General features: G+C 37.9%; 1 protein-coding gene across 3 annotated transcripts in view; it reads left to right on the top strand.

Annotated features, from left to right (window-relative positions):
* Positions 1–24,801, top strand: part of USP9X (ubiquitin specific peptidase 9 X-linked) — a 128,626-nt gene that overhangs the window by 80,679 nt on the left and 23,146 nt on the right. For all 3 annotated transcript variants that reach the window (XM_033099978.1, XM_033100752.1, XM_033099260.1), the window contains 11 exons: positions 6,005–6,135; positions 6,340–6,618; positions 8,893–9,018; positions 9,970–10,095; positions 11,292–11,458; positions 16,818–16,926; positions 17,153–17,299; positions 17,894–18,040; positions 18,833–19,055; positions 21,914–22,134; positions 24,131–24,321. In XM_033099978.1, the coding sequence (XP_032955869.1) occupies positions 6,005–6,135; positions 6,340–6,618; positions 8,893–9,018; positions 9,970–10,095; positions 11,292–11,458; positions 16,818–16,926; positions 17,153–17,299; positions 17,894–18,040; positions 18,833–19,055; positions 21,914–22,134; positions 24,131–24,321 (1,867 nt within the window). The remainder of the gene's footprint in view (positions 1–6,004; positions 6,136–6,339; positions 6,619–8,892; positions 9,019–9,969; positions 10,096–11,291; positions 11,459–16,817; positions 16,927–17,152; positions 17,300–17,893; positions 18,041–18,832; positions 19,056–21,913; positions 22,135–24,130; positions 24,322–24,801) is intronic.

Below are 24,801 nucleotides of genomic sequence, written 5' to 3'. Positions count from 1 at the left end.
CTGTTTGTGTATTTTACCGCATATGGCCCTTGGTGAAAAACGTTGAAAAAAGTTTGGACATCCCTGAGCTAAGCCAATCTTCCATCTCCTCTACACCTTCAGTAATTGGCTGATGTCTCTCTAATGTTCCTTCATCTCCTGTTTTTATGTCCTTTTGAGTTTGTGTGTTTTGTTTTCGTGTATTATTTTAGTGGGGTTTGTGGATGCGTTGCTGATAGAGTTCAGTAATTAATTGGCCCAGGTAATTTTTAAAATGGTCTTGTATTTCCATTATCTCCTTTTTCTAAAGTGAATACCGTGTTGATCTTTGCTGTTTTGTTTTCGGAGTCCTATGGGGACGGAATCAGTTAAAATAATAGATTCTTAGCTAAGGCTTCTCTCAATTATTTAATTGTTACCCCTTCTCTGTTGTATTGTTTAGAATTTGTATTTTATGTACTAATACCTGAGTAACAGTTGTTTCTTGTATGCAGAATCAGCCTTCACAGCATTTTAAACAGAAATCCTCTTCAGAATCCCTGATCTTCTGTATTCAGCATAATGCCACCAGATGGCAAAAGTGAGCTCTTGCCAGGCAGTTCCAAGCAGGAATCTTAAGTGTGCTTCTTCCATATTTTCTATAATCAAAGTATAGTACCTAAATTTGAAATAGCCAACTTTGAAAAAGACAATAATGATTTTACTACACTAGGTAAATCATAGGCATGGGACTTAAGCAGACTTGTATTCAAATTCTGATCTATAAAACCAGGCTAATAATAACTATTTTATAGAATTGCAGGAATTAAATGAGATGATGTATGGAAAACCCTAGCCTAGTGACTAGTATTTAATCAGTATTCAACAAACGTTAACTTACTGTCACTGTGGTTGCTACACACACATACACTCACATGCACCTACACTCTTCTTTCACTTTAAGAAAGGAAGTGGGGCTCCAGGAAAGGAAGTAGTTATAAATTCTGTTTCTAGCTGTGTAACATTTGGGTAATCATTTAGTGTTTGCCCACACATGCATGTATTTGAAAGGGGAAAATCAAGATGGAATTAAGTAGCTTTTTTCCTAGTCATTGACTTGATCTGTTCATTCTGAATCTACCTGAAGTCAAGTGCCTCCATTATGATTTGCTGCTAAACTTAGAACTTTTACAGTCTTCTCTGGAAGGTAATTTAATCTCTTGTAATCTAGACTATACTCAGGAGCTCCTATGACCTTTCCTTTCATAATCAGGAAAACAGACTCTGGCTTGGTAACTGAATAGTTAAAATGTATACTGCTTTGCCAAGCAGAATGAGTTGCTTTTCCTGTTCAGAGCATCCGTTTTCCCAGGAGTTTAGTCTCACTAGTATCTTAAAATATGCCAAAATCTCTTAAAAGTACTCAGCACTTGCTAAGTCATTTAAACTTTACAACATCTCTATGAGGGAATAACTTACTTTATCTGTATTTTAAAGATGGGGAAACTGCGCCACAGAGAGATTTGAGTTACTTGACCAGGGACAAAGTTTAAACAGTTCTAGGATTCAAATGCATGCAGTTGGGCTCCAAAGTTTGTGGTGTTAACCTGTGTGTTACTGCTCACTGTTCTCTGTATTTTTTAATCATACATTGCTATATTTATATAGTTGATTATGTATCTTTTTAAAAGACTTGAAAAGGGATGAACTAAAATCTTAAAACTATGTCTGCATGACAGCATTATGGGTGATTTTAATTTTTCTCTATTTTTCATATTTTTTAAAATGAGCATGTATATAATTGGGGACCTAAAATCATTTATGTTCACAAATACTAGAGCTGGAATGGCCACTGGTGATCATTTGGTTCAGATCCCTCGGATGAATGAACATTCAACAACATTAAATGATTTGATTACAAGTCACTGCTTCATTTTCATAGAGCTCTTGTTCCTTTTTCTTTTTTTGGGTAGGGGGTGTATTTTTTTTTTATTAGTTTCAGGTGTACAAAGCAACGTAAGAGACAATTTAAACCCCTCATAAAGTGATAACCCACCCCCAAGCTACTGCCCCTCTGACATCTTATATAGCTGTTACAATACCATTGACTGTCTTACCTATGTTGTACTCCACATCCCGTGACTATATATATACCTATATATTTAGTTATGGTTGACATTCAGTATTATTCTACTTCAGCTCTTCAGGTGTACAGCGCAGTGGTCAGGCATCTACAGTCTATGACGTGATCCCCCTGATAAGTCCAGTGCCCATCTGGCACCTTACGTGATCTTTACAACATTGTTGATCATATTCCCCATAGTATTAACTATCAATTTGTATTTCTTAATGCCTTCACCTTTTCCACCCTGCCCTCAACCCCATTCCCATCTATCACCCTGATACATCTAGTACCTATCGGGCACCATACCTAGATATCACAATAATATTGCCTATATTCCTTATGCTGTACCCTACATCCCCATGACTACTGTATAACACCCAATTTGTACTTCTTAATCCCTTCCCCTTTCACCCATCCTTAACCCCCCTCCCATCTTAAAGAAGTCCCTCTGAGATTCCTTGTAATACTGGTATGGTGGTGATGAACTCCTTCAGCTTTTTCTTGTCTGGGAAGCACCTTATCTGTCCTTCAATTCTAAATGGCAGACTTGCTGGGTAGAGCAATCCTGGTTGTATGTCACTGCTTTTCATTACTTGGAATGTTTCTGCTACTCCCTTCTTACCTGCAAAGTTTCTGTTGAGAAATCAGCTGACGGCAGTATGGGGGCTCCCCTGTAGGTACTAACTGCTTTTGTCTGGCTGCTTTTGAGATTCTCTCTCAGTATTTAACCTTTGGCATTTTAATTATGATGTGTCTTGGTGTGGGCCTCTTTGGGTTTATCTTGTTTGGGACTCTCTGTGCTTCCTGGGCTTGAATGTCTATTTCTTTCACTAGACTAGGGAAGTTTTCTGTCATTAGTTCTTCAAATGGGTTTTCAGTTCCTTGCACTCTCTCTTCTCCTTCTGGTACCCCTATAATGCGAATGTTGGTACGCTTGATGTTGTCCCGGAGGTCCCTTAAACTCGCCTCAATTTTTTGCATTCTTTTTTCTTTTTGCTGTTCTGGTTGGGTGTTTTCTGCTACCTTATCTTCTACATCGCTGTTTGGATCCTCTGCTTCATCTAATCTACTGTTGATTCCCTGTAATATATTCTTCATTTCCATTATTGTATTCTTTATTTGTGACTTGTTCTTTTTTATGGTTCCCATCTCCATTTCTATGCTTCCTATGTCTCTGTTGAAGTTCTCCCTGAGACCATTGAGCAGTCTTACAACCAGTGTTTGGAATTCTGCGTCTCATAGATTGCTTATCTCCGTTTCACTTTGTTCTTTTTCTGGAGCTTTGTTCTATAATTTGGGACATGTTTCCCCATTTTGGCTGGCTCCCTGTGTTTGTTTCTATGTATTAGGTAGGGCTGCTATGTCTTCTGGTCTTAGGAGAGTGGCCTTATGTAGTAGGTGTGCTGTGGGGTTCAATGGCGTAGTCTTTCTGGTCACCTGAGCCCCGCACTCCAGCTGTGTCCCTTGTGCGGCCTTCCTCTTGTAGTTGAGCCTTGGTTGATAATTGCACATCAGTGTGAGGGATTGACCCTGGGCTCACTGGCCGGTATTACAGTGAGTCGTAGTGTAGGGGCTGACCCTATGGACCCTGGTGCCTGCCCAGTACGCCCCTTGGGTGTCTTGTACTTGGAGGCGGCTGGGTGATGTTCGAGCTTGTTTTGAAGCTGGCCAGTGGGGGCGCCAGCCCCAGGACCACCTCGAGGGCATCCGCTGTATGTAGGTCAAGTTCAGCCACCCACCCAGGGCCACCCAGAGGGAACCAGAAGAAATCCGCAGATGGCTGCTGCCCGTGCTGTGCTTGAAAGCGCCTTGAGAAGCCAAGCCACAAACCAAGGCCGGCTGCCACTAGTGCTGGCTTAGGGCTGCTCAGCCAGAGGCACAGGACACTCTCAAGCCAGATGCTGCTTGTCGGGGTTCCATGAATCTTTGAGAGTCTAGGAAAGTCTGCAGCTTGAGCCAAGGCAGGCGAGTGCATGAAAAACCACTGAGAGCAGCCTGGGTGCGCCCGAGATTGTGCAAGGCCAGGCCTCTGGAATCGCCTGTGCTTGGTGAACTGAGGATGGAGACATGGCGGAGACTCAGAAATGGCAGCTGCCTGTGTTCGCTCCCTGGGAAGGGGGAGGGCTCAACAGAGAAACAGCGGTGTCCACCAGCTCCCCATCCAGGAGAAAGCCTCCTTTCCAGCTGCTGCCCCAGCGCTGGAACTCAGAGCGAGCGATTCCGTTGGTGGGTCAGTGCACGTGCAGTCCCTTCAAGAGGGCCAGGAGTGCAGCTGCCCTCAGTCTGGCTCAGTCACAGTCTGCGTTGGTTTTCACAGCCAGAAATTGTGGGGACTTCTCTCCTCGGCACTGGAACCCTGCGCTGGGATCTCACGCCCTTCTGGGGGTGGGGAGGGACCCCCACAGCCGAAATATCCCTCCCCATCTTTAATGGTTGCACGCGGGTGTGGGACCAGCCCGTTCCGCGTCTCTGCCCTTCCTACCTGTCCAGAGCTGGCTGCTTCTGCGGGTCCTTAGTTGAAAGGCTTCAGTTCAGCTTGATTTTAGGCGATTCTCAATAATGGTTGTTTTGTAGATTAGTTGTAATTTTGATGTGGCTGTGAGAGAAGGTAAGCACAGCGTTTACATACTGCGCCATCTTGGTTTTCCCTTTTGTTCCTTTTTTCTCCTCCTTTCTTTTGGCTCCGTCCTTCACTCAGTATATTTTTAAAGCAGCAAGACATTCTCAGACATAGCCTATGCATTGGTTTGTTTTCAGAGAGTGACTTGGTGATACATGTCAGAAGTCTTGGACCTTGTAGTTCTTTCTGCTTATAGGATTTCTATCCTGGTGAAATAATTGCGAAGATTTGACTGCTAGGATCTTTAGTGGAAACAGAAAATTGGAAAAAACCTAAATGCCCAGTAATAGAGAATAAACTGGTATACTGGTAAAATGACAATATCATTTTAATCATCAACACAAAATGATAAGGGGGTGAATAATGACATGAGAAGATATTCACAAATATTTTATTATGAAAATAATTATTTCATTTAGTTACAATATGTTGCTGTCACTTCAGAATAGGGAAAACTAACAATTTTAGCACAAATTGAAGACTTTTTGATAACATTTCTAGGCTGTTTCTAGGCCTGTAAAAATTAGCTTACCAACTAAGGAAGTTGTAGCAATTTTCAGTTCTCTAGTCTTTAGAAAAAGGCTTTTACTTAAAAAAAAAAAATCATATTTATCAAGCGGCATTTTAGTAGTAGGGTGTTTATGTTGGAAATAATTCTGTTATTAAAATACGTTCTAAAATCTTAAATCTGAGTGTTTGGTAGCTAATGTTTAATTGTCTCCTTGAATTATCTTTTTTTTTCGTTTGTATTTTTTCACTGTGATTTCAGAGAAACTCATCTTTTGGTATTATGATCAAAAAAAATCAAAGCTGTGCTTATTTTGAGGTGAACATTAGACATGATTCCCTTTTATTTTTCCAGTGATCACTTTTTGAGGTTCAGTTTCTGGGGTATTACTCAGCCTCCTTTAGTAAAACAAACCAGTTAATGCATAGTGTCAGGGAGGCTGACAATAAAGAAGTTGGAGGAAAGAGCTTGTCAATTTTTCCTTGTTATTTTTCATTAGGAACTACTTCCTTTTGAAGTGTATTGTATTTTTTTCAGTCTCCAGTGGCTGACGGGAGGGCACGTTGATTAGAGGTCTCTGAGTAGAAGGAGACTGCTTCTTTCGATTTGGGTTGACTGATTAAAGAGCCCTAGTTTATTTCTCCTTTTTTTTTTTTTTAATCCAGATCTGGTTATGTCTTGTGACATTTGAGCCTATAACTCAACTGAATTGTTATTTCATACTAAAGTGGTCTTCACAATATTAAAAGTGAAATATGCATGCATGGATGATGTTTTGTCTCTTTTCTTACAGATAGCACAACAATAGAAAAATTGAGAGCTATATGTTTAGACCACGCCAAACTTGGAGAAAGCAGCCTTAGTCCATCTCTTGACTCGCTTTTCTTTGGTCCTTCAGCCTCACAAGTGCTATACCTAACAGAGGTTTGTTGTTTTTTCTTTTGATTGTTTTTTTCTTTTAAATTCTGTTCTTTAAATTTGACCTTTTTATGGTAATGTGAATAGCATGGATAGCATTGTAATAAAACCTCTTTGAAATGGTCAGAGAATTGCTTAGCAGTGATGATAGAAAAAACCTTATGAAAACATTTTAATGCGGTCCTTTTTTTTTTTCTTTTTTTCTTCCAGGTAGTCTATGCCCTGTTAATGCCTGCCGGTGCACCTCTGGCTGATGATTCTTCTGATTTTCAGTTTCACTTCTTGAAAAGTGGTGGCCTACCACTTGTCCTGAGCATGTTAACCAGAAATAACTTCCTACCAAATGCAGATATGGAAACTCGAAGAGGTGCCTACCTCAATGCTCTTAAAATAGCCAAACTGTTGCTAACTGCCATTGGCTATGGACACGTTCGAGCTGTGGCAGAAGCTTTTCAGCCAGGTGTAGAAGGCGTGAATCCTATGACATCGGTAATGCAAACTTTCTTAAAAATCTTTTTATAATAATAGATGGTAATTTTTAAAGTTAAACTTCTCAGAAACTCTTAGGTATGAAGTTCGAAGTTAATTCAAAATGTTTCTGGTTACTTTCCAGTGATACCTCATTTTAGATCTTTTATTATATTTGTGTATATGCAGATGCTTTCATTGACTATACTCTGGTTTGAGAAGACAGTTCCTCCCTGCCCCCTTAAATCGTGTTTGACTTTCAATTATTTTAAACCTAATAAAACCTCTATATGAATCTCTTAATCATATTTGCAGATAGTAAAGACACAGGTGGTACTAAAAAAAATGTAATTGATTTAACTTGGTGCCAGCCTCCCACTTGAACAGGCTAACCTTCCAGTTCTGAGCTTACTCTGACTGTCTTTGCCTCGGTGGCATCCTTGATGCACCAGAAGTTCTCAAGACATGCCAGAATTCAATGCCTGCTTATGAAGAGGTCAAACTGCATTTAATTCTGACTAAAATTTGAGTTCTTCTGTACATTATAAGTGATGGTTTACCAAGTTACTGATAAAAAATAAACGCCTTAGGAGTATAGATTTTCTTCTTTAGAAATGGCTGAGGTTTTAATCGAGGAGACTGGAATGTTGATTCGATGTGTGATACAATCAAAATAATAGCACTCATAATTGTTTTCAGTGTGATGGTGATACTGTGGTTATATTTAACAGGAATAGCATCCCCCTTCTTTTTTTTAAGTAGTTGCTGAACTAGTTACAGGTGAAATTATATGCTACCCAGAATTTGCTTCAAAATAATTCTGGGGTATGGAAGGGATAAAAAGTAAAGGGGTTGGTTAGATAAACAGTTTTGGTCCTTTGTTCATAATTGTTGAAGCTGGGCAATGGGTACATGGGCATTAGTAATACTATTCTCTCTACTTTCATATATGTTAGAAATTTTCCATTAATAAGGATTTTTTTAAATGGCCTAAACCTTACATTGTTTTGTAATTAGGGTCCCATGTTTGTTAGAATAAAAAACGTGGTTCTTACTAAGATAAAAACAGATTCTTATCATGATCCCTGGCACAGGTGCTTAATGAAGTACACAGAAAACAATTACATGCTTCCCTCTTTCACTTTTCTTCAATATTTATTCAGAAAATGTGCTATTGTGGATTCAAAGGTACGTAATTAGCCTCTAATCTTAAGAAGCTCACAGTCAGTAGGGAGCTAAAGGTAAAACTAGTAAAATAGATGTGTCTTAAATACTGTTGTAGAAATACAGTTGCCCCTTGAACCTCATGGGGGTTAGGGAAACAACCCTTGAGCAGACGAAAATTCGTGTAGAACTCTAGTCAGCCCTCCACATCTGCAGATTGCCAACTGCAGATCAAAAGTACTGTTTTCTTTCCCTTGTCCACCATCGTGAACACACAGCAAGAAAGTGGTCACCTGCAAGCCGTGAAGAAAGCCCTCATAAGAACCTGTGGTAATACTCCAATCTCAGACTTTTAATCTCCAAAACTGAGAAAATAAATTTCTGTTGTTTACATACCCCACCCCACCCCCCAAAAAAGAAAAAAGATAATACTGTTTTTGATCCATGGTTGGTTGAATCTGTGGATGTGAAATCCAGGCACACAGAGGGCCAACTACATATTTATTGGGGGGGGAATATCCGAGTATATAAGTGGACTCACGTTGTTCATGAGTCAACTGTACTTAGAATATAGAGAAGGGGAGTTACAACTTGAAAGACAGAATTGCCTGGTTAATAACTACTTACAAGTAATCTGTTTTTCTTACGGATTTAAAAACTTCAGTTTTCTATTAAAACACTGATACCTTTTGTACATTTCTACTTTTATTCTGTTTCTGATACTTCTTAATTTTTCTCCTTTTCAAAGAATTTGATGACCAGTGGGAATGGGAGCAGGGTCTGCCCAGGAGCATACATGTAAAAGATGTGGCGCACTTTACTAAGTCTCTAGATAGGGTTGGAACTTGTCGGTTCAGTTTATCACTTGCCCCTACAAGTTCTGCTGAGCGCAGATGGAGAGACGTGAGTTGAACTGATCTAGAATGGGGGTTTGCAGAGGGATGTGTGGCACTCTGAGGCACAAGAAAAAGGAATCCCACATGAAGTACTTTTTGTGTAAGTGACCACATGTTCTCCAGTACATAGATGGAAGGAAGTCATCCTGAGGGAGTGGTGACGGTGAGGAACAAATGGTTGGGTCTGATTGTGTACAAATGATTTACTCCAAGTATAATGGTTATCTTTTTTCAGGTCAACCAAGTTACTCATGATCAAGCAGTGGTGCTGCAAAGTGCCCTTCAGAGCATTCCTAATCCGTCGTCTGAGTGCATGCTTAGGAATGTGTCAATTCGTCTTGCTCAGCAAATATCTGATGAGGTTCGTAGTAAACTTTTAATTACAGTTCTAAAATCCTGGAAGGTTCATTTCTTTCTCCTTTTGACCCTCTGTTAATTTAGAAGTAACCCTTGTCACAATTTAGGGCTTAATTTTCCTAGGCCCAGTCACTTGAATCACTGTTTCAGTCCAGGTAAAGCTCCCTTAACATAAATTTTATCTAATATTAATGTTAGCACTTTCTGATTTTAATTATCTTTGTGTACAATAAACAGCATCTTTCAAAGTGTGTTATTTCGATGAATTTTGACAAATGCATATATGGGTGAAACCACCCCCACAATCAAGACACAGAACATTTCCATCACTCTCTGTGTGCCCCTTTGCAGTCAATTCTTCCCTCCGCCCTGGCCCTAGGTAACCACTGATCTTTTGACACTGTATCTAGTTTTCATTTTACACAAGTGTATTTATACAGTGTGTGTTCTTTTATGTCTGGTTTCTTTGACTTAGAATAATGACAGATATCTGTGCTGTGTGAACCTTTGGTCCATTCCTTTTTATTGCTGAGTAGTATCCCATGATGGACATTTCACATTGTGTTTATCCATATACTTGGCAAAGGACATTTGGATTGTTTCCCTTTTTTGGTTGTGAATTAAACTGCTGGAACATTCTGTACAAGTGTTTGTGTGGACATAGGTTTTTATTTATCTTGGATAAAAATACTAGGAATAGAATGGTTGGATCACCTTTTAGTCTTTTTAAGATTTTTCTGAAAGTAATACAAGGCCAGATAATAACTTGGAGAACATACTTTGTGGTGTTGCTGTTAGAAAAATGGGACAAAGGCAACTTGGGGACTTAAAAAGACTGGTTGGTACTGCTTCACGGCAATGCCTGTTCCTTTGCAAGGACAAACATTTTTGCTTTTCTTGTGATTATTTCACTCTAATACTCTTACAACAGTTGTAATTACTCATTATCTTGCAGGCGTCAAGATATATGCCTGATATTTGTGTAATTAGAGCTATACAAAAAATTATCTGGGCATCAGGATGTGGAGCATTGCAGCTAGTATTTAGCCCAAATGAAGAAATCACTAAAATTTATGAGAAGGTAAGAGTTACCACAGAAATATATTACTTTCAACTAAATGTTGTTTAATTGTGCAAGAGGCTGAAGTATGTCTGGTAGCTTTTAAAATCCAGTCACTTGTATCTTAATAGTTTGAAAATTAACTGGTAGTTATGGTGAGAATACAGTAAAATTTTACTTTGAAGAGAAGGTACTTCAGAATCCTGCCATAAAACTGCTTTTTAAAAAAATACAAAACTATCTTTTCTACTTCTCACTGTAGTCAGATATAATTGTCTCATTCTGAATTCGATTTCATCCATTCTCTTTATTCATCAACTTTCTGTCCTGTGTAAATTTTGGTTTAAGTAACTGTCAATTGTGTTATCGCATTTAAGTATTTTTTATTCTCGTAACGTAGTAAAAAGTAGAGTGTCAGCCAATTAGGTGTCATCCCTGAGCATCTATTAGGTTAAACAAATTACTTACAGAAGAGAGGCTGTGTTCGACTCTGATTTTCTGTCATATGTGCCTGCCCCTAATAGCCACTTGTGCATATTTAGCAGGGGAAATGAACTTACAGGAACTTCTCTGGCTCAGTAGACCCTCCCTTTTATGACCAGCATAACCTGATGTGACCTGTATGCGTGTTGGTGTCCTGTGGTCTCTGTCTGGTACAGTGCAGGGTACTCATTGAGCTGCTATTTGAATGCTTGTTCTTTCTTAGGCATGTACTATCATTACTTTTTGATAAAGTCAGGTTAGAATTTATTAGCTACCTACCCAAGCATATTTTAGGTTGTAAAACCTTCAAAACCTTTCTTAACAACAGTCTAGGACAGTTGCTTTTGAATTAAATGGCATGATGGGTAAGCTGTACAGTGGAACTAGTCAGAAGTACCTAACTGCAGTGCCCAAGTGTTCCTTGGGAAAGGAATGATTATTGGTGCAAAAGCACACAGCTCAGAAAGTCTCTAGAAGCCTGGAGGACAAAGAAAAAGCTGGCATGCTCAATGTGCTCCTTCAGCCCTCTTTGGCAAGTAGCAAAATACTGGAATTACACTTCATTTTCGGTTATAGTCATTTCCATGCTCTTCCAAAGGACCTTCAAGAGTGGAGGTAAAGAGGCTGAGGCCAGATGGTTTAAGTGAGTAGGTAAGTTTTAAGCACTAATGTTTAAGTTGTATGAGCTTTTTCTTAAATGCATTTCTAGGTTAACCTGCCTCTATCGTTTACAGACCAATGCAGGCCATGAGCTGGATTTGGAAGATGAACAGGTTTGCTGTGAAGCTTTGGAAGTGATGACGTTATGCTTTGCCTTGATTCCAACAGCCTTAGATGCTCTTAGTAAAGAAAAGGCTTGGCAGACATTCATTATTGACTTATTATTGCATTGTCACAGCAAGTAAGTATTTTTTTTAATTGTAAGAAACTTGATCTTGTTTTTGTAAGCAAAAAGGAATTGATTTATGCTGGCAAAATTTATCTCAGAAATCAAATATTTATTGTCTCTATAACACGTTAATATTTAGGAAAATTATTTTAACCATGTTTTGCCTAGACCTAACTTTGTTTGGTTTTAGTCTCTACAAAATGCCAACATTAATTATCAACATAAAATCAATTTTTCCCTAATTTCACAATTTAGTTTCACCTAAGAAGTATGCATTTTAGCCCATTTAAAAAATCTGGTTTACAAGATATAAATTAAATGGGACATTAGTCTCCTATCTTGGATACCTAGCTGCCAGGGTTGTTGTGTTTCTTTGTCAATATGAAATTCACAAAGCAGGCGTATGGGAAGAACTTGTATCTTACACTGAGAATAAAGACCTGTAAAGCCCTCATTTTCATTTGAAGAGCATTTAATCAATGACATTAATTTTGTTTGGGGCTTCTTTTGTGCAAATCAGATTTGTGGAAAATGTTGGTTTCCATCCTCATGTCAATCTGATCTTCACCTTCATGAGGTAACTTGTTAAACTCGAGCTCTAATTATTTCATGGTTATATGTAATTAGTCTGTCTTATGTTTACTTTGTTTATTCCATTTCATGCCATTCAACAATGACAGAAATTACTAATGAAAAAGTGTAAAGTCAAAATAAGCAATTTGCTGAAATGAAGCCTAGTGATAAAGAAAGCTTTTTTAAAAAAAATATGCACATGATGTAATGGTGTAGGTTCAACTTGCTCATTCCAGAGGATGCTGTAAAGTCATTTAATAGGTCTCAAGTGGGAAAGTCTGCTTTAGAAGTTTCTTGGTAATTTCCTTGAAGACATCGGGTCCAACCTATTCAGAAAGTCCCTTGACAAGATCTCTCCCCCAAATAAGGTTGAGTTTGCTATCTCCTTGAGAAAACTCTATCATCATTGGACAACTCTGTTAAGAAAGATAAATTGGTTGATTTAAGTCGAATTTCATATAGTAATGCTTTGGGTCGAGGGAGGAAAGATATTAGCCAACAGTTTTAATGAAGTGAAACCTGGAGGTGGCAAATAACTTACTCTATGTTGATTTTTAAATTTTAAACTGAATTAGGAAAATTGGCAATTACAAAATAGTCACGGGGATGTAAAGTACAGCATAGGGAATATAGTCAATAATATTGTAATAGCTTTGTATGGTTTCCGGTGGGTACTTGACTTAATCAGGTGGATCACCTCGTAAGTTATATAAATGTCTAACCACTATGCTGTACACCTGAAACCAATACAATATTGAATGTCAACTATAATTAAAATTTTGTTTTGTTTAAAAATAAAAACAGTAGTTGAAGAAATTCTAAAATTTAAAAAAAAAAAACTGAATTAGTAACTTACTTCACTTCCTTGGCTACTAAGTATTAAGGAAATTGGTCTAACAGGTTTTCTGCCCTCTACCCTTGATGAAAATTCCCCTCATAGGAAGTGAGAACTTTTACTCCATTCCTCCCTGAAGCTTTCACCCAAAGAAGTAAAGTACTGTAGACAGCACTTCATCTCATTATTCCTGTGTTACCTTGTCTTCAGCAAAAATGGGGGTCTTCTTACGGTTAAGATCTTTTTGAGCTTTAGGTATCTGATTTTCTTCTCTGATACTGACTCTCACCCTTCCCTGCAGTTTTCAATCATTTATAAATATCTGAGTACCTGTTACAGGTTCAAAATCCTATATTTCCAGTTTTTAAGAAGTTGACAGCAAACCTGACTTGAACATTATTTTATTGGCTTTTCTAAAATCTGAATCCCCAAACATACCTGGCCTCAAGGGCTTCAGATAAACAATAGTGGTCGTGCATACACATGAGGTTACCCTTCAGGTAGAGTTTATACTTAAGTAATTGTATTACTAACAAGTATAGCTTTTTACAAAGCTTTCCCCACATATATTTTCTCACTTAATTCTTTGGCAGTTCAGAAGTAGATTTTGCTGATGGAGGGCCTAAGACAAGTTAAATGAAAAGGTTCTCTTGAGTTCCAACTTATTTCTGCCACATAGTTTGTATAATTCTAATCCACCAGCAAATTATGAGAGTCCCTGTTATTTGCTTGGCAGTGAGAGTCCAAAGTCAAATGAGATAGTTATACTCAAGGAACTTTGAGCCAGAAAGTAGTGTCATAAAAGAGAAAGTAGTTTGGGAATTAGAAGAGGAACACGTTACTTTTACCTGGAAGGAATAGAAGTGAAGGTTCTGTGCAGAATGTAGCATGTGAGGTCATGTTTGGGTAAGGTTTATATGTGTGGAAAAGGAAGATGGGCATTGGCGGTGCTCTCTCTCTTTCACCCTCACTCCCCGACAGGCTGTTTTTACTTCGTGTATTTTTGGGCTCCATACACTTTCTCCGTACAGCTTCTACCCTCTTGTAAACAAGCAACACCCATTGCCCGGACAACTGCAGTATCCTTAATCTTCCCTCACTTAGTGCTGCTCCACTGAGGTGTTAGCTCTAATCTGTTGACCACACTGCAGACGGAGTGATCTTTGCAAAATATGATTGTGATGTTTTCCTGCATAAAACCTTTCCATGTCTGCCCATTGCCTTTTAATTTAGTCTAACCATTTAAATTTGGTTTATAAGCACTCTACAGTTTGATTCTTGGTTCTAATCAATTTTCCTTATCCCTAGGCTCAGAAGATCTCCCAGATCTCTGTTCCTATTAGATGAGATTGCTTCCACGTCATAACACTGACCTTGTTTTATTGTAATCACTCGCAGTTGGATTTGAATTTCTTTAGGTGGATATGTTTTTTCCAGCCCCTCCAGCACCAGTTGCTTTATACCCTGCCTATCTAACTCCTTTATGTTACTTCTCTGATCCATGGAGGCAGTTGAGTTGGCCATTCCTGGCATAGTGCTTTCAGGGCAGAGCTGAGTAGTCTGGTTTGCTGTGTAGAAGAGTAAAGGATAATACTGTAAAGGAGATTAGTAGGAGTCAGTTTACAGAAGGCCTTTGATGCTGAGATCTAAGTAGTGTTAGATTTTAATATGGTAGTCTCATTGGTAAATAATGGATCAAGTACCTATTATATGTCAGGCACTATTCTCGCTACTGGGGATATAGCAGTAAACAAAACAGGAAAAAATGTCAGCTTTCTTAGAGCTACATACAAAAAGGGGATGGGGAATGGGAACAGAAGCCGTGTTAGATAGTAATAAATGCTATGGAGAGAAACAAAGCAGGAAGGGATGAGGAGGGGGTGAGTGGAGTTCAGTGTTATATAGGCAGGCTTTGCTTTATTGCACTTCAAGATGTTGCATTTTGTACAACTTGAAAGCAAGACCCTCTACCAGCAAAACTATTATGACTCACTTTACTGTGGTGGTCTGCAGCAAGCCTGCAGTATCTCCAAGGATAGAGAAGGCTTCCCTGAAAAGGTGACCATTAAAGTTGTGAAAGAGTCAGATACTGATCCATGTAGGTAATGGGGGAAGTGTTTTAAGCACAGGAGCAACAGATGCAGGTGTCCTGAACATGTCTGACGTGTTAAAGAACAGCAGGGACACACACCATTGTGGTTGAAGCTGGAGGGCGAAGAGAGGACAGTTGTAGGAGGTGTGGTCAGAGAGAGAACAAGCAGCCTGTCAGGACCTGATAGATCTTTGGAAGAACACTGACTTTTACCCCAGTGAGATGGGACTCCATTGGAGGGTCTAGAGCAGAGGAATGATGTGCTCTGAGTTGACATTTAAAGTTTATTCTGGTTGCTTTGTTGAGAATAGGTTATAGAGTGGCAGGAAAAGAGTTAGACATTTCCATTAATCCGAATAAAAGATGACAGTGGTTGAAAGTATGGTAGTAGTAGAAGTGGAAAGAAATGATCAAATTTTGATTATGTTGTGAAGACACGGGCAACAGATTATGTTGATGAACACAGGTTTCTTTTGAAGCATTACGGAAGTGTGAGGGAGGTTTCATCAGAAACTGACAGGCACCAACTTAATAGGCCCCCACCCTATTGGGGCTGCACACCTACTTAAAAACAAATACACTAGGGCAGTGTGAATGATATGCCTTTGAAAACCTGATAAAAGTCATGGACCTTATCCCCAGAAAACTCTTCAATTAACTTGGGTTCCAGCAAACTCAACCCACAGAGCTTCTAAAATCTCTCTGATTTATAGGACCATGTATGGATTTCAGAAACCTAAACCTTAAGGAGGGAGGTTAGTACACAGAATGTGTGCTCTCAAGTTCTTTACATTGAACTATAAATTCGCTTCTAAGGTTGGTCAGCTAGCACAAAGGCAAACATGATAGTTATCCACAAAATGTGGTTTGTAATGACTATAAAGTACACAGATGTTTCGTCAGCAGATACTTATTAAGTGTCTTCCAGATGTCAGACGTTGTTCTAGGTGTCAGAAACTCTGGCATGAACAAAGCAAAGCCCTGATCTGAAAGAGCTTCCTTTCTAATGGAGATAGACCGCCATCTGTAAACAAACAGTATTTATACATTTGGTAACTGGTTCTTGGTACCTGCTATGTGCCAGACGCTATTCTAGGTTCTGGAGGCACAGGAGACTATGTCTCTGCCCTCTTGGAGCATTTATTTTAGTAAGATCTTAAATGGTATGTAATTTTTTTTAATCCATAATCAGATAAAATTCTCTGTTATTGAGACCAGAAACAAGTCTTTGCCGTGGCTCATCAGAGAGAGAATATATAATATATAATAACAGTGGTTCTCAATATTTATCACACGTTAGAGTCACCTGAAGGATTTGTGAAAACTCAGGTTGCTGGGCTCCACCTCCAGTATTTCTCAGGCAGCAGGTCTGGGCTGTCGCCTGCGAGTTTCCGTTTCTAACAGTTCCCTGCTGGTGCTCCTGATCTACGGAACATGCTTCGGGAACTGCTAGTATAAGGGACGTTACACAGCAGTAACCTTATTGTAATTGCAACAGAATTTCTAGACTTGTTTCCTCCGAAGCACAATTGAATCCAAGTTGTGTGAAAGGCCAAAAAGATGTGTAAGGCTCACTATAGAGCATCTTGTACCTAGAGGAGCATTTCTAGTCTTTTCCAAGGAAGGGGTGTTAGAGTGTATCCCTCAGACTCTTCAGTAACAATTTGAGGTTATAGTTCTTGATATGCAGCCTAAATTCATTTATTACATCTTGCTGGCTTAAGGGGGTGTTACCTTGTATCCCTGTATTTTTATTTTTAATTTACCTCTTTTAATTCCCCACCCCATCCCCCCAAGAGAGACTACTGTTGTAATCTTCATTTTTTTCTTCATGAAAATAATATACTAAATATGAAACATTTTTATTTCAGAACTGTTCGCCAGGTGGCACAGGAGCAGTTCTTTTTAATGTGCACCAGATGTTGCATGGGACACAGGCCTCTACTTTTCTTCATTACTCTGCTCTTTACCGTTTTGGGGGTGAGACTTTTTTTAAATGTGTGTACCAATGTGATTTGTTCTTTAAATAAGGAACATTCAGGAATTTATGGTTTCAGCTTGTGTTAAAGTTACAGCAGTCTGTATTTAATGAAATATTAGTAATTTCCCATACTATTTTAGTCATCTACTGTAGTTAACTCTGAATTTTTAAAAAGTGGATTCTGAGCATCGGCATATAAATTCATATTATTCTACTTTGTTTCAGAGCACAGCCAGAGAGAGAGCTAAACATTCAGGCGACTACTTCACTCTCTTAAGGCACCTTCTTAATTATGCTTACAATAGTAATATTAATATACCCAATGCTGAAGTTCTTCTCAATAATGAAATTGATTGGCTTAAAAGAATTAGGGTAAGTTGCATTTAATGCAGTGTTTACCATATCAATAGAGTGGTTTATTAGTAATGTATACTTTTGAGCATTTTGCTTAAATGAAAACTACACCAAGGGTAATAAAAAAGACCAAAGAATGTACTCTGCATTCGTGGATATTAGTAACTCATGAATCACAGAATGAATGCATAACTAGTTTTATAAAATGCTGTTTTACTTGAGACTTGGAATACTGATTTTCAGGTTCTTTGATTTTAGAATTTGGGCCTTCTAGTACATTTTCATCTTATAAAAAAGTATTGAATTGTTTTCATAAAAAATGAGTCTAATAGACTAGCACTTAATTTAATTCTTGATCTTAACACCTGATACTTTTTACTTAGAGTTGTATGAGAATTTATTTCTAAAGAGATTTTGTAGCTTTCACCTTCACATTATTAGCATTTCTAGTAGTTCATAAACCCATTTCTAGAAAGTTCTAAAGATAAATTTCTTTGAATGGAAAGCTTTGGGGGAATTTCCTCCTGTTTGTCCAGCCCTCTCATTCTGTCTCCTCCCTCCTTGTCTACCTTCCTTTCTTAAGTGAGGGATGTGATATATTTTCTTTGGCAGGATGATGTTAAAAGAACAGGTGAAACAGGTGTTGAAGAGACCATCTTGGAAGGCCACCTCGGGGTAACAAAAGAGTTACTGGCCTTTCAGACCCCTGAGAAAAAGTATCATATTGGTTGTGAAAAGGGAGGTGCCAATCTCATCAAAGTAAGTTCTGTTATCCTGGTGCTAAAGTAGATACCATAGTCTTCTAAATGTTTATTAGCAAATCTGTCTTGATTAATTTGTAGTTATCATGTCTTTGGTATATTATCCTGACCTTCTTTCTACTTTTTAAGAATCTTTATAGAGATTACAGTAATTTTTAAAATTCCTAAATTTTGTATATAAATAAAATTTTGGTACTACTATGTGTTTTATAAAGTAAATAAGTGCTATTTCATTTTTATATTTAGGAAATCTGAATTTTTTTACTTCAGACTACTTAAAGTGAGACAAACATCTGTTGTGTAAAACTGTATCTTGTTTATCATATTTCTTTAATGAGTTTCTTATCGTATGGTAATTCAAAGAAACAAAAAATCGTTTTAATACATTTTATTGAAAATGAGCTTTGGTTTACATGTGATTAAAAGAGTAAACTTAAAATGTAAATTTTGTGAAGCGCTGCAGCCAGCTCACTCTTGATACTTCAAAAAAATTTTAACCTGGGTAATTGGGTATGTTTGTTAGTTGTAGTAAACTGTTTTAAAAAGTAGGAGCTTTTTTATTAGAAAATCTAAGTAAGTTTTCTGAGATGTGATGAGACCTTGAATTCTGATAAGTAATTTAATGTTATTTCCTTTCAAGACACATTTCTTTCTTTCTTTAAAAATATATATACATATATAACTACCATATATTTTATATAATATAAAATACAACATCTATAACGTCACATAAATATATATGTACTATATCATTGCTAATAATACATAACCCTTTTTTCAACTCTTGTAGGAATTAATTGATGATTTCATCTTCCCTGCATCCAATGTTTACCTGCAGTATATGAGAAATGGAGAACTGCCAGCTGAACAGGCTATTCCAGTCTGTGGTTCACCAGCTACCATTAATGCTGGTTTTGAGTTACTTGTAGCATTAGCTGTTGGCTGTGTGAGGAATCTCAAACAGATAGTAGATTCTTTGACTGAAATGTACTACATTGGCACAGCAATAACTAGTAAGTGTTTTAAAATACAATGTTGTGATGGCAGGTAATTCTCTAATGTGCTCAAATTCTATTTTCCTGCTTTTCTTTTAGTAAACATCTACCATTCATGCTTTCCTTTCAGCAACTAGTTTAACATTTTTAGCAAATGGATGTATAATTTGAGACCATTGCAAGCAAAGAGCCTTAATGTAGAAAAGTTTTCAAATGTTTGTTAAATATTTTCCTTCAAGTAGTGCAAGTATTTAGCAAAATTAATTTCATCTCAATCAAATGTGGAATAAAACCTAAACTCCAGAGTAGTAAGTCATCAAAATAAAGGCCAGAGCTCAAAGTTAAAAGTCAAATTTCAGGGGGTGGCCAGTTAGCTCAGTTGGTTAGAACATGGTACTAATAACACCAAGGTTGCCAATTCGATCCCCACATGGGCCACTGTGAGCTGCACGCTCAAAAAAAAAAATAAACCCTCAAATTTCATGCATTGGAAAGCTTTTCAGGCCCTCACTTAGCTCTTTAATGTTATGTTCATATGAACTCTAAGGAAATCTGGTTTAAAGATTAGAATGTGAGAAGATAACATTTTAGTGTTTTATGTCCTCAGTTAATGTTCACATGAAGCCCATAAAAGAGATTGTAGACTCCACATCTTACAGATGATGAAACTGAAGCTCAAAGGTGATGAGGGTGATATAAAATGACTGAAAAAGCAGAAATAAGAAATCAAACACAACGGAGGCTGCCGTTATTTCCCTGAAAATAAGACCTAGCTGGACAGTCAGCTCTAATGCATCTTTTGGAATGGGTCTTATGCTATTTTTTTCCCTAGATTTTTGTTTTATTATTATTGGGGAAGGGGAACAGGACTTTATTGGGGAACAGTGTGTACTTCCAGGACTTTTTTCCAGTCAAGTTGTTGTCCTTTCAATCTTAGTTGTGGAGAGTGCTGTTCAGCTTCAAGTTGTTGTCCTTTCAGTCTTAGTTGTAGAGGGCGCAGCTCAGCTCCAGGTCCAATTGCCGTTGCTAGTTGCAGGGGGCACAGCCCACCATCCTTTGCAGAAATCAAGGAATCGAACTGGCAACCTTGTCGTTGAGAGCCCGTGCTCCAACCAACTGAGCCATCCGGGAGGCAGCTGTGCTCAAGGTGCCGTGTTCAATCCTAGTTGCGGGGGGCGGAGCCCACCATCCCTTGCGGGACTCTAGGAGTTGAACTGGCAACCTTGTGGTTGAGAGCCCACTGGCCCATGTGGGAATCGAACCGGCAGCTTTCAGAGTTAGGAGCCTGGAGCTCCAACCACCTGAGCCACCAGGCCGGCCCTCTTATGTTAATTTTTGCTCCAAAAGACACATTAGAGCTGATTGTCTGGCTAGGTCTTATTTTCGGGGAAACGGTATGGTGAGGCAGGGAGTTTTTTGTTCACTTTTCAAAAACAAATACACTTATTTATTTACTTTCCAATAAGTTTAAACCTCAAGGGATACAGCATCACGTGGATTTAGTGTCCAATGGCCTTAGCAGGAAGGTGGCTTCAGAATTCAGCACGAACCATGCCACTGTGTCTGTGGGCACGAGTTACTTTTCCCCAGATTACTCTGGTTTCGTTCGGTTTGCCACCAGGAGTCACTGGGTTGTTCTTTGTCTTGTATACATGAGCATATCTCTTCCCCAAATAGAATTCATTTCATCTCTGGCATAAACACCTTCGGTTTTTAGAAGAGAAGCTGTGTGGTAGCTATGGTTTCAGAATACTCTGCTTATAGCCAACAAGAGATGGCATAGTCTTGGACTACAACCTTCCTGACATATTTGCTGTTTTAGAAGTCCTATGCCCAGCACACTTCCGTAGGCCCCAAGATGGCAGAAAGAGAAAGGCCACTTGTTTTTAAGTAGGACATTTGCATGGTAAAAATTTCAAGTACCAAGGAGGGAATATACTAAAAAGTATGTTTCCTGTCCATTCAAGTCCCCTTTGATAGCTGTAACCATTATGGACAGTTCGTGTCTTCCTTCCCAGCATCTCTGTGCATGCAAAACGCACATAGAAAATATTTAGTTTTTAACCGATTGGCCTATAGTACACACACTATTCTACTTTCCCCTTAATATATCTGTGATTGTTCCCTATCAACACATAAATATTTACCTATTTCCATGTATTGGCTGTATGCCTTTCAGTTCAATATATTGTAATTTATTTAACCAGTCCCATAGACAATGGTGATATTTACATTGTTTCTAAGTTTGTTCTAGGTGGAGGGAGATGTACGATGATTTACAATTCTCACACAACTTTCAAATCCGCTCTCTAATTTCTCCTCAAAATAACATTGTGGTTATAGGCAAAGCAAGTGTTAACTCTTATTACTACATTAGGAAGGAAACAGAGGCTTGACTGAAGAAGGTGAAAGAATTGATAAGCGTCAGAACCGGGATGTGAACCAAGGTGGTGTTAGGATTATTTAAGACTGAGCAAACTATAATATGTTGATGTCTTTAACATTTTATGCCAGAATGAGTTTTGAAGGCACTTTAAAAAACATAACAAAAGTAGAATGTTCATAATGACTAAACTATAAAGCTACAAGTAAAGTTAACATGTAGAAATTAGCATCTTGAGACTACTTGTGAGACTGCCATTCGAAGCAACATCAGATAAAAGCATGGCTTCACAGATGGCAGGATACAAATCTGTATAGTGGTACATGTTGCTATGTTTCTTAGGTTTGTTGAGGGTGAAATGCAAACTTCCAGCATTGCTTCAGGTGGCTGTAGAAGTGGTGGAATTGTTGCTAATGTTTATTAATCAGCTTTCTAGAGCTAAAAGTGGGCAAGATGGTTGTAGTCATACTATAAGAATCTTTTGTCTTCTCAGCGTGTGAAGCACTTACTGAGTGGGAATATCTGCCACCAGTTGGACCCCGCCCACCAAAAGGATTTGTGGGGCTGAAAAATGCCGGTGCTACTTGTTACATGAATTCTGTGATTCAGCAACTCTACATGATTCCCTCCATCAGGAATGGTATTCTTGCAATTGAAGGCACAGGTAGTGATGTTGATGATGATATGTCTGGGGATGAGAAGCAGGACAATGAGGTAAATTTCATTTAGTGTTTTTGGTTTCTGCGTTTGAAGTCCTGATACCAGATACTGTTCTCCTAGTTATACTTTCATTGGACCTGTTGGCGTGTATTTCAAAATAAAGCTAGAATCTCCCAGCATGGGCTGCTGCTGCTTGACATAATATAGTGTTCACTATCTGCCAGACTTAAACTACAGTTAATTTTTATGGTAGTTTATATTTTTTTAAAGCAACAGTTAATGTACTCACTTTTTTTCTTGTGAAAAGGGTTTAATATAATTTGGAGTTTGTGTAATGATAAGAATCTTCATTTTTACTAATAGTTTAAATTATATTTTCACTTTTCTACTTGATGTGTTAAATTCTGTATCTCCATTAATTTATGCCAAGTTGTGTTGGTGCCAGTTTCCTTATCCATGTTTACTTTTACATTTCCCTCAGTTCTTCCCCGGTCCTACTGGACCCCTATCCAGGATTTGGGGTCTGAGCATGTTTACCTTTTTAAAAAGCTTCATAGGGGATGCTTACACCCATACCTGGTTAAGAACCACTGCTTGAAGTGAAAATTCAAATTCTAGTTCTATGGCCTATCACATCTCTGGAGATACCTAATTGTACCAGCAACAAGTAAACGAGGCAGACAAAATATGATGCAATTTCAAATAAGATATCCCACATTTGCTGTCGTGGTACCCTCTGCTTTATGTTGTCTTGGTTCTTTTTTTGGTTTTGTTTTGTGTGTGTGCACACATGCACGCCTTTGTACTTGTTTCCTTCCCTAGACTGTAAGTTTCTTGTGGGCAGGGACTGCATATTGTCTATTTCTATATTAAAGTTCTCAGACACAATTCTGCAACCACCTTTCATTCTCTTTCCATCTCTCTGAATTTGACTATTCTAGGTACCTTATATATATATAAGTAGAATCATACCAATATTTGTCTTTTTGTGACTGGCTTATTTCACTTAGCATGTCCTCAAGGTTTATCCATGTTGTAGCATGTGTCAGAGTTTCCTTCCTTTTTAAGACTGAATAATATCCCGTTGTATGGATAGACCACATTTTATCCATCAGTGGACACTTGGGTTGCTTCCATCTTTTGACTATTGTGAATAATAGTGCTATGAACATGAATGTGCTAATATCTCTTTGAGACCTTTCTTTCAGTTCTTTTGGGTATATACCCAGACAGTAATTCTATTTTTCAATTTTTTAGGGAACTCTCTTTCACAATGCCAATCCCATTTTACGTTTTTACTGACAGTGCACAAAGGTTCCACTTTCTTTCCCAAAAGTTTCAAATTTTCATGAGGTCCAGAATGTCTTTTTTTTCTCTTTTGTTGCTATGCCTTTGGTGAATCCAATGTCATGAAACATTTGGCCTTTGTTTTCTTTGTAGAGTTTCATAGATTTAGCTCTGATTCAGGTCTTCGATCTGTATTGAGTTAATTTTTATATACAGTGTTAGGTTGAGAAGAGTCCAATTTTGTTCTTTCGTATATGGATAATCTAGTTTTTCTAGCACCATTTATTGAATAGTACTACTACTCTGAATATGTATATTTTATTGAATGTTTACAGTCCTGAGCACTTTATATACATTATCTCATGTAATCCTCACAACAGCTCCCTGAAGAATGTGTTATCCCCTTTTACATCTGAGGAAACTGAAGCTTAGAAAGGTTAAGGAATTTACTTGCTCAAAGTTACTTAGCTTGTAAATGGCAGAACCTGTGTTTGTGTCCAGTTCAGTCTAATTTAAGCACCACACTCTACGTGTTATCTGTATTATCTACCTCTCTGATACATATTCCTTTATGACAACTTTTGTGAAATGGTGGGGATAAACACTAATATTATAAATTAAAATTTACAAATCGAAAGTTAAGTGATTTGGAAATAACAAATGATCTATATGTCTATTTATTCACTAGCTGTTTGGCATTTGTCTCAACATGTTTTACTCTATTTTAAAGTTAAACTCGTTAATGATAATTTTTGGTTTCTAGAGCAATGTTGATCCCAGAGATGATGTATTTGGATATCCTCAACAATTTGAAGACAAACCAGCATTAAGTAAAACAGAAGATAGGAAAGAGTACAATATTGGTGTTTTAAGACACCTTCAGGTCATCTTTGGTCATTTAGCTGCTTCTCGACTACAGTACTATGTGCCCAGAGGATTTTGGAAACAGTTCAGGTAAACTGGATGGATAGTAACAGAGATGCTGCTTAAAACCTCTGTGAACATCTCGGTACACTGACATTAAACTTGTAAAATATGTGTTGGAAGGCATCTTAAGTATAATATTTAAGCAATAGTAATATTCAAACTTCTCAGGGTTTTTTTCCTCATTGTCCCCAAAGGAGGAAGTAGAAAAAGTCATAGTAAGGAGAGGCAGCAATCTGTATTCTCTTCAGATGTTAATAATTTTTTTATTTTTGTTTTGAAAACTTCTAATATATACAGAAGTAAGGAAAATAGTATGAACACTTAGGTTTGCATCACCCAGTTTCAACAGTTGTCATCTCATTGCCAATTTTGTTTAATCTACATTCCCATCTCGTTCTTTGCAGGTGTTTTGAAGCAAATCTCAAAATACATAGTTTCATCTATAAATATTTCAGGATGTCTCGCTAATGTCTTTTTTTAAATATAAATAACCATGATACTGTTGTC

Source organism: Rhinolophus ferrumequinum, chromosome X, assembly GCF_004115265.2.
Source record: "Rhinolophus ferrumequinum isolate MPI-CBG mRhiFer1 chromosome X, mRhiFer1_v1.p, whole genome shotgun sequence".
NCBI classification, from domain to species: Eukaryota; Metazoa; Chordata; class Mammalia; order Chiroptera; family Rhinolophidae; genus Rhinolophus; species Rhinolophus ferrumequinum.
The sequence above is the reverse complement of the archived record's forward strand: the minus strand, read 5'-3'. Positions and strand labels throughout refer to the sequence as shown.